Source organism: Gossypium hirsutum, chromosome A05 (genome assembly GCF_007990345.1).
Source record: "Gossypium hirsutum isolate 1008001.06 chromosome A05, Gossypium_hirsutum_v2.1, whole genome shotgun sequence".
Lineage (NCBI taxonomy): Eukaryota > Viridiplantae > Streptophyta > Magnoliopsida > Malvales > Malvaceae > Gossypium > Gossypium hirsutum.
In genome coordinates, this window is record NC_053428.1 from 20299870 (window position 1) to 20310766 (window position 10897).

At 34.7% G+C, this 10897-nt stretch overlaps 1 protein-coding gene across 1 annotated transcript; it reads left to right on the forward strand.

The window, feature by feature from the left end:
* Positions 1–1080: 1080 nt before the first annotated feature.
* LOC107958112 (phosphatidate phosphatase PAH2-like) lies at positions 1081–8387 on the forward strand. The gene is given in 13 exon segments (XM_041113878.1): positions 1081–2315; positions 2318–2731; positions 2958–3726; positions 3805–4112; positions 4246–4319; positions 5235–5319; positions 5561–5647; positions 5816–5888; positions 6617–6660; positions 7073–7201; positions 7294–7389; positions 7683–7822; positions 7918–8387. Coding segments are annotated over 12 exon segments (3051 nt in total). The 5' UTR covers positions 1081–1400; the 3' UTR covers positions 7740–7822; positions 7918–8387.
* The last annotated feature ends 2510 nt before the right edge of the window (positions 8388–10897 follow it).

The following is a 10897-nucleotide window of genomic DNA, read 5'->3' on the forward strand; positions in this document are numbered from 1 at the left end:
TAATAATTATTATTTGGTTAGAATTAAAATTTTTAATTTGATAGTAAATCCACAAGGCAGAGAATCTAATAGAGAAATTGACATGGCTTTGTTTTTCCTGCAAAATTGACTGTGATATCTTCCTTAATATTCATACACGTAGTAACAGAGCGTTTCTTCATGATAAGTGCAATGTAATTTTCACACTTGTAGCGTCCAAAATCTCCATATTTACATCATAAACGAAACAGCCCAGATTGGGATGAGTTGACTTGTTAATCCATCATAAAAATTTTAATCTACCGATTTAAATTAAAATGATACTCAATTGATTTGTAAGTACAAACACTTAAGAGTAAAATCTAACAAATCTTTAAAAAAAAAATTGATAAATTTAAAATGTGAATCTTAATATCAACCTTTCTTTTTGATAAGAAAAATATGAATAGTAATACTTAAGTTCAATATTGTTTGTAGTGATCCTAAACTAAGGGATCGGCTTAAGTTCATTAGAGTTTAGTCAATGGTTGTAGTTGGGTTCTGTTATATGGTTATTCATTCTATCTTCATTCATGCATAGATATGTTTTATGTTTGATGTTTTGTGTTTATTGGTGTCTGGTCCTAGGAGAAAGACAGAACCAATTACATTACACCTAACTTAAATGCTCTTCTTGCAGACATGTCAAAGATTTCTTCTCAAATCTCTCTTTCTCGACATTTCCCGAGTTAGAAAACAGGAAATCACCAAAACAAAAGATCTTCCTCTCTCACTCTTGGCCTTTCTTTCAAGCTTGAAGCTTTCTCTTTCTATTTTTCCCAGGTGTTTTCCTTTTCTATGCTTTTGTTAGTTTTTTGAGAGCCGTAGATTCTCTTTTTATTTAGTTAGTTGTTGCAGGTGGGGATTTTAATTACACCATATCTTCCAGATACGAATATGCTTTAATTAACGTCAACTGTCTGCCTGCCCTTTCTCTTTCTGGCGGTTGGTTTTTTATTTAGTTTGGCTTGGCTGGTCACGTCACGTCTCTTCCTTTTTTTCTTTTTTTTAGCGTTGAATTTACAACTGAGAAACACGCTATCGAACATAATAGAAGTGAGTGTTCCCTTTTTTCTCCTGTTTTTATCTTCTTTGGTAGTGTGATTAATGCTTTTCTTGTTTGTTTCTTCCAGCTAGTTTGCATTGACCAATTCCCAAATTTATACATTTTGTTTTCTCTCTTTCTAACGAGTGCCTTATTTTGTCTTCAGCTAAAAAAACCATATGATCGATTGGAGCTTTTTAATTATGTACTCAAATTTCAGTGTTTATAATCTGGGTTTTTTGCAGAATTTACAGCTCTACACTTTTATTCAGTAGATTATGGTTGAAATTTCAAGTATTTGAGATTTGGGTGATCCTAGAAATTCATCGAAAGGAGGATGCATGCGGTGGGCAGGCTAGGTAGCTATATCTCCCGCGGTGTGTTTACTTTTTCTGGTCCCTTTCATCCTTTTGGCGGTGCAGTGGATATAATTGTAGTAGAACAACCCGATGGGAGCTTCAAATCATCGCCTTGGTATGTTAAGTTCGGTAAATTTCAAGGGGTTTTAAAGTCAAGGGTAAGGACGGTAAGCATCGCTGTTAATGGCGTTGAAGCGAATTTCCGCATGTTTCTTGATCATACAGGGGAAGCATATTTTCTCAGGGAGATTGATGTTGAAGAAAGTAAATCTGATGGTGTATCATTTCCTTTTTCTTCCGGGGATGAGCTGTTGTCTGGTAATAGAAAGCCAATGAAGTCCGAGAGTTGCAGCTATGATAATGATAACTCAAACTCAGTGGCTCAGGTTGATCTGGATAATGGGAAGCTTGTGGGTCGGACTAGTTCCCGGCGGTCACGGATATTTGGGCGTGTTTTTGGAGAAAGGTCTACAAAGGAGGATAGTTACCAGGACGGTGCTGGTGGTACTGGTGTAATGAGATCAGAGTCATTGGAGCGTGCCGAGTTTGCTGCTGAGCTGCTGGAGGTGAAGTGGTCTACCAATCTCACCTCTATCAGATCAAACAATAATGCTTTACGATTTTCTTCTTTAAATGACGCATTGGCCGATAAAGGTTTCAAAGAGGAGATACAGAATGATGCAGAAAACCTGTCTCAGGCTTATGTACATGATAAGGAGGACAAGAGTATTGATCGCCAGACCGTACTGGACAAAACTGATTACTGCAACGAGCAAAATGTCAGCTGTTCTCATACTGGCCTTGAGAACCTAGAATGTTCTGTTGAGGAAGCTAATGTACAAGTGTCTTGTGTAAGCACTGAGCAGCAAATGGTTGAAACCTCCTTGTAGGTGAATGTTTTATGGAAGATAAATGCAAAGTAATTGCCAATGTATTAGGAACTATTGATGACCGTAGTGTCAGGAATTTTGATCATGCTGACAACGAGACCGTTGCTGTCTCAGGGATGAGTGTTCCTCATCTGCAAAGTGAATATAAGTTTGAATCGTGTATTGACAAGTGGTTTGATGAAGAAGTGGCTGATAATGAAAGCAATGTTGTTTTACCAGGCTGTGGGATTTCCATTAAGGAGAATGTCTCAGATGGTCCTCAAGCTTTTCTTTACTGCAAAACATCAGAGAGCTCAGTAATAACATTGGATTGTTCCAGTCAGCAAACTCATCAAACACTGTGCCTTTCTGACATAGAAAATGGTAAAGCACATGTTCATGCTGAACCACTGCTTAGAGCGACTGAGCTATTTCCAGAGGTGAGCTCTCATCAAAAATGTTATGTTTAATTGCAAGAGACTTTTTAAACAAAATAAGATTTTAAGGGTATGCTTAATTTTGCAACTTATCTAGTAATGCATTACTCTTTTAAAGGCAACAAAACTGCTTTGAACTACATTAGAAATGATATTGAACCTAGGTTTTCTCTTTGAATAGCATTCTCGTGATAGTTGAAAGTCTTGCTGAACTGAAGTATTACTTCAGGTTACAGTTCTCAAGAAAAATGAGGACAAGGAGTTAGATTCTGAAGGGGTATTAACCATGTCAGTTGAAATGGTCGGTGTTGATCCTGTAATTGGTTTGGAGGAAACGAAGTCTCATAGCATTCACATTACTTCCACCATCAGTGATTTAGGTGATGATGTTGAAAATGCTAGAACTATCAAGGATGTTCTCCATCCTTCTTTGGGGTCTGTTGATGATTCTCAGAACTTTTATGGTGATAGTGACCCAAAGAGAAGTGTTCCACCATCGGCGACTTCAGAGGATGAGCAATTTCTTTTCAGTGACCTTGATGAATTCAAACTCCATGAGCCAGATTGTGTAAATAAAGATCTTCATTCCTCAATTTGTACTGAAACTGAAGAATTAAATGGTTTATGTAATGTGAATAATGAGCCATGTTTGAATCCTCACAATTTTGTTCAGGAGAGTCCATTAACTGATCTGGATTTTTCTGTTGAAAAGGCAGGGATAGTCTCTAATCGTATTAGTATTTCTAGAAATCATAAGGTAGCTGGTGAGAAGAATGGGTGGCAGATTGAATCACTTTCTACTACGTGGCCTATTGTGGCCAAGTTTGATGTAAACAACAATCTTCCTCTAAGCCATTCTCTGGATTCTAGTTGTGAAACCCTGAAGTGGATATCAATCAAGGAAGATGATGAACGGCCATTAGCACATGGAAAGCCAAGTTGCAAGGAGAGTGAGACTTCAAGGAAGCTGGAAAATACTCTTTACAATCCTTGCATTGGTAAGAGAACTTGGTTATCTTTTTCTTTTCGTTTCATTTTTTTCTCTTTGTTTGACAGAGTGGTAAAATCCATTGAAGGGGATCCATCAAAAGCTGTAGTCTCCCGTAGTGGAAGCTGGAGGCTTTGGCCTTTTTCTATGAAAAGATCAATATCTAGGAAAGATGTGCTGTCAGCTCCAGCTGATAACAGAGGTTTGGATGCTAAGAATGCTGTAGACAGTGCCGTTGCTAGTGATGATGATAAAAATGTGCTTAAAACCAAGCAGGTGAAGAAGATGATCAGGGCAATCACTCCGACCTCTGAACAGCTGGCATCGTTGAATTTAAAGGATGGCATTAATCATATAACCTTCACATTTTCCACCTCTATGCTAGGGAAGCAGCAGGTCCTTTTTGCTAATTTCTTACTTGAAGTTAAATGTTCCTTCTGAATTCTTATTTAAGTTTTGGTTGTTAAGGTCAATTCTGATTTGGCAGTTGTAGTCTGGATGTGCTCACTCTAAATCATGTACGGAACAGGTTGATTCGAGAATCTATTTGTGGAAATGGAACACTCGTATAGTAATCTCAGATGTTGATGGGACAATTACAAGGTAAGGATGTTTCTGAGATTTGCTGATCCAGAACATCATGTTATGCTACTTCATGTTTTAGATTGCGTACTGGTTAGTGGTTAAAGTTCATTTGTAAGTCGTTAACTTCACTTTCTGGTAATTAAATGTCAGTTTTATATGAAAGCCACATGTCACAATTGATATTCAGTACATGCTTCACATTACAATCGATATAAGTTTAATTTGGTAATTATATTTTACTGGCTTTGTGAGCTTTTGTACTAAAGCTTGTTTGCAGTTGAGTTAGGAGGGGAATCTCCATCCAAATTGAGTCATACCACCAATGGGCTGAGTTTTAGGTTAATTGCCTGAGAAACACACTCATAGTCTTATACAAAAGAAAGAAGAAAGCATTGTTATGGATGCTAGTCTGTTGGTTAGGGTGAAACAACAGAGAACTACTATTTGATCATCTGGTTGTAAGATATGCCAGGAAAAAAAAAATCAAATTGCTATCTTTTTATAGCCCCAAGAAAGTGGCCATGATTAGTGTCATTTCAGTCACTAGAAATGTACTTGTTAGGAGTTCCATGAGCTTTATTGGTGGCATTTTTCTTTAGTTCTTTGTTTCAGTCGATCCTTTTTATTTGTTATAATATGCAGCATTAGCGTAAACTTTTGGATAACCCAAATACATTTTGTTTTGTCTTCAAATCTTAATCTTGGCTCAAAATTCATGGATGTCCTTTTCTGAAAATGAGTTCTGCTTGTTTTCGTAGTTCTACTCTTGCAGCCCACTATTATATTGGAGATAGCTAGCATCACATTACCTTGAGTTGCTCTTTGAAATTTTTAATAGGCTTCTCTTTGACCATGGTTATTTCTTATTTTCTGAACTGCTGCTGACTGAGGTTTCTTTTTCGGTCATTTCTGGCATTTATGTTGTTTATACAGATCAGATGTTCTAGGTCAGTTCATGCCTATGGTTGGGATAGATTGGTTACAAACAGGTGTTGCACATTTATTTTCAGCTATTAAGGTTGGTTAGTTTTCATCTTAAATTTTCAGCTCATGATACTTTTATTCCTTCTTGTGTGCATAACCAGAAAAAGGCCTTTGGTTTGTAAACCATGTACATTTTATCAAAGGCCCTGGTATACGATCATGGTATTATTTTGGATGGCAGAAAGAAATAGCCTTTCCAGATTTTGCATATGCGTGAATATGAATAACACTGTTAGCATTCTTCAATGCATCAAAATTCTTCTTCCACATTGCAGGAAAATGGGTACGAGTTGCTTTTTCTGAGTGCACGGGCGATATCCCAGGCGTATATCACGAGACAATTTTTAGTCAACCTCAAACAGGTGAACTGTGCTAGTTTAATGCTTTTCTTATATTGTGCAGTAACAATAGATTCAATAAGTCAAAAAAAAAAAAAGCATGTTTTCTTTGTCATTTTTCTTTGTTTGGCTTACCAGCATTGCTCATAAAAAATGGGAAACTGTTTACCAAACATATCTTATTGTTTGTAGGATGGTAAGGGTTTACCAGATGGTCCAATTGTTATTTCCCCAGATGGGCTTTTTCCGTCCCTATATAGAGAAGGTAAATGTTTGCATTTCCTGGACTTAATGAAACAGTTTTCTGGTGGTGCTTTTCATGTGTGAGATATGTGGCTGTTGTTTTGGGATTGCTGTTTATATGCTACATATACCATTTTAATTCCCTTCTATTATATTTTGGGTTTTGTTGCATGAATTATGCATTTAGTAGTCTAGGATCAGTTATGTTATTCTAAATTACCATTTTTAATTTCATAGTCTAATTAGTACATGAAATTAAAAGATTTTGTGGCATACGACCATCTAAATTGCCAATCCACTGTAGGATAAGGCAAATAACTCCTTTTATATTCACTTTTATGAAATCCATGAGATATGGTGCATTAGTGATATTTATGACATTTCTTCAATAACTAAGATGAGCAGCCATAGTTTTACCTTTGGAAATAGATGCATGAGACATGCAATTAAAACGTAAAAGTCAAAGTTAAGTTATGTGACACTTTGAGCTACAATTAATATGAAAGCTTGTGTTCCTCTTATGTGCCTTTGCCTAGGAAGTTAAAAGCTTCCTATGCATGACTACTTTGTAACCCAAATTAACGGTTAAGTAGTTAAATGATAATGTTTCTGATTTGGTGCATATGCTATTAACCCTTCAATCATATTGAGTTTTCCATACATATTTTCTTGTTCGTCTCATTGTCTCCTGCCCCAAAAAAATACCCTAAATCACGTTATTTGGACTGACACATCCTATATATTTCTCAGTTATCAGAAGAGCTCCTCATGAATTCAAGATTGCGTGCTTAGAGGTTAGTTCTCTGCTCTTACAAACTTGGTTCTGATTATGGTATCTGATAGTGTTATTTTCACTGTTGAATAAATTAATATTAGTATTTCCTGCATTTTCAAGTTTTTATACATCTCCCATTGGGTTGCGAGTCAAATCAGTTGGATGGGTTGCATACAGGTCTGAGAGGAACTTACAGTGTTTCAAGGGATGTCTTATTTTATTGGACTTCTCCGCAAAATGAGATTTTAAATTGGTTTAATTATAATTTTTTTTTATATTATTACAATTCTTGAATTAGTTTTTACCTCAACACTTCATTCCTTGTGATCTCAATCTGTCTTAATGTTGTGTCTGAACTTTTAGCTTAAAATTCTTTATGGCTAAAATTAATAAAATTTTAATGCCTTCTCTTCATTTCTCTTGACTCGTAGGATATCAAAGCATTGTTTCCTTTAGATTGCAATCCATTCTATGCTGGCTTTGGGAACAGAGACACTGATGAAATGAGCTATCTTAAGGTCGGAATCCCAAAAGGGAAAATCTTCACTATTAATCCAAAGGTAATCTAAGATTTTCATGCTTAAAGAAAGATGACCAAATGCTTCTAATGTTACTGCACCAAACTTCTCTTCTAACCGTTGCAAGTTTGCAGGGTGAGGTTGTTACAAATCATCATGTTGCCACGAAATCTTACAGTTCCCTTCATGATCTTGTTCATCGCGTGTTTCCACCAATGGCCTCTGAGCAGGTTTTTTTACCTGTTCTTTTCCATTTATAACTCACAATATGGAGTGGGTTTTTCTCCCCCAATTCGAGCCTTTCCATTTGTAAAGATGGTTGAAAATGAGTTTTGTTGTCCTTTTCTCTTGATAAGAAACCCAATTATTCGTTGCTTTCTAGATTTTCCATCTTTCACCTAGGCGACAACTGTAACCCCTGTCTCGCCTTTTTCTGATGATATATTGTTTAAAATCTCTAGTTTTCTTTAATTACTTTTATGGGTTTTCATTTTTTTTTATCCTTTATTTCTTTTGATTGCAGGAAGAATTTAACTCATGGAATTTCTGGAAACTGCCGCCACCTCTGATATATATATGAAGAAGTCAGCTGGAATTTTGTTGCTTGAGCAATCGGATACTGAGATAGACAATGATGTCTACCACGATTTTGGAGTTGTCGAGGTACATTTTGATGTCAGTCTTGCCTTTTTTTGTTATAAACTCCAGATAGATTGTGGGCTAGTTATCTGAAATGAATCGTGTCAATAACATTCTAGGATGTGCTTGGAAATTGAGTTGCAGTTTATGTAACTCCACAGAGCAGTCAATACTAGACAAGTTGTAGTTGAGGCCGACACCTTCCCACTCTTAGCCTGCACTTTTCGGGATCTAACTAGGTATCGTCATTAAAGCCTGTATATCTTTCAGAATTGTCACAAGCTTGTTTGGGGAAATTATGGGTTATATGTGTGATCCATTGCTGTTGGCAAGAACTTCATGGTCTTGTAAAATATAGGACTGGCCGACTCTCGTTGTCCAAAGTGAATTAATTTGCACAAAAGAAAAGGTTGATTCATCTCGGTTGTATTTGGCGTCGCAGTTTTCTGATATATATTTCTGTATAGTGAATCCATGGGATTCGATATAGTTAGAAAGTGTAAGAACACATTCCTCAAAAACTCTCGAGGGAGAAAGGGTAGTCTTAAATCTTTGTTTTTTTTTAATATATATATATATTTTTATTGTTGATGCAGAATATATTTTCATCATTAGTTCAGATAAGATTATCTGTATCCAATTTACAGAATTTAGTGGAGTATATACATCAGAAAACTGATACAAGATGAATGTGTATAATTAATTGAAAATTCTTTTCATTCTGTAGTGTGAGATTTTTTTTTTTTAAGTTTTTTAATTTTTTTTATTCTCAGGCTGTAGATAATAGCATTCAACTTGAAGACTAGTCGATATTTTGGATTATTAACTTGTTCAACTCAACATATAGATAGATAAACATATCAAAGAAGAAGAAAGGAATGGAAGGAATAAAGGGATGTGGACTCGAATCAAAACACTTTAGAAGAAGAAACAAAATCTCTCATTGTCATGAATAAACCCATTGCCATTGACATCACTTCCATGCTTGCTCTTCTCCCAGCAAACCATCCTCTCGGTGTTGGCAAGCTCGTATTTGCTTATCCTTCTATCGTTGTCTTCATTAAATCCCTTTAACCATCCATTGAACTCGTCAACATTCATATCTCGCTTACCATCAACAAAGTAGCTACAAGTTTTAATCGCAATTTCCGATAATCAAAACCTGGTTGTCTGTCCCTTCCACAATTTTTTGGCTTCCCGAGGTAGAAGTGATTCAAGGCTTCTCATATTTGTACCATATCCATAAATAAAACATGCAGACGCATATTCGAGCCTTTATAATGTTTGATGCTTTGTACAAATCCAAGGAACCAGTCAAGGACGACAACTGGGGATTCATATATAAAATTCTGTTCATTTTAGCTGTCGCACTGAGCTAGGCAAAAAAGTCGAGGCCGCTTGGTCTAAAAAAACATGAGGTAATACCACACGTGGCTTATATTATATCAAGAATTAGATAATTAAGGTTATTAAGTATACCAACTAGAGTGATAAGGAATTCAATGTTTTTTAAAAGAAGTGTAAGATTGAAGTAATAATACAAGAAGAGTTCAAATAAAACTTCAACCTCACAAAAATATAATCTCGAATAAAAAAGAACAGATAGTAAATACAATAGGCAATAGCTTATTCACCTAGTATGCAGGATTTCAAGCATTCCGGATGTTTGGTGTATCATCATTTTACTTTAATGAGCGAGGTTCGAACTGTTCTTTTTATTCAAATAAATTTATATTATATCCCAAATCCAAATCTATTGCAATAATGAAGAAGTTGACATTTACTTCCAAATCTTGGATAGTTCACCTTTCATTTTGGCTTTGGTCGTCTAGTTTCTAATAATTTCGGATGAGTTCTGATAAATATTGATTGCTAACCTAAATTTTGAGCCTATTACTTCACCTATACTATAGTGATTTTGTTAAATAAAATAAAGCATTTTATATTTAATTATTGATATTATAAAAAATTATTTTTTTAGAATCAAAATGATTTGGCTTACAATCAGTTCGATTAAATAAATTATTAAAAATTATAAAATAAAAATATTTAATTTAATCACTCAATTCAATTAATCCATATTAGTTCTCCGACCATTTAAATGCTTTTCTTCAAATAAAGACTAATACCCATAATCAGTTTCTAATCCAATTGATGTAATCTAATTCAAATAACCATGATAAAAATTAAAATATTTTAATTTATGATAAGCAATTTAATTTTAATTAATTCAAAATGAATAAATATATACGCATAAAATACAACCTTAAATTAAAAAAAGAAAAAAGAAAAGTGACCAACTGTAAAAAAGAAGCAGATATTGGTAGAACATGGCGAGCAAATTTTTTTCTAAGGGCTACAAGTGACATTTCAGAGCACGTAGGAAGTTGACAGGGCAACCAAATAGTTGTTGGAGGGCCTGCTAAAATTATTATTCATCTAAATATTTCATGAAAATTGTCTCCTACCCTTTTATCCCTTGTATTTGGCTTTATTTATTCTCATAATTTTTATATGCTCCATTAAAACCTATTTGTACCTAAAAAAAGTCAACAAATGACGTACCAAAATAAAGTTAACAAATTAAGAGGTCCGAAAAAGTAGGGAAGCGGTTGCCGCTACCTTTTAATTTTATCATTATTGGTGGGATGGATTTTCCGAACGATTTTATGCTTTCATTTAGAAAGGGAATATTTGAGGCAATGAATTTGATAAGCTTATAAGTACACATACATATCATAAGTAATATTTACGTAAAAATGTATTTAACTCTTTTTTTTTCTTCTTTTTTTTCTGAAAACATGAAATTTTAAAGTAAAAAAAAAAAATGGGTATTTAAAGTTCCATTGTACAAATTTGTAGTTTAGTGTGTTGAGGAGGGGTATGTTGGGAAGATAGGGGAAATTGTTTCCAACAGCATGGGATTAAGACTGGGATGGTAGTAAATTACAAGCTTTATCAACAAGGAAACCCAATACGAAGGAAACGACAGGTGGAGCTTTTTAAATGGTTCGATTTCTTTTGCATTTTACTCTAAAATTTTCGTATCCTAATTTATTGAACTATAAAAGAGGTAGTTATAATTATTATAATTATGCA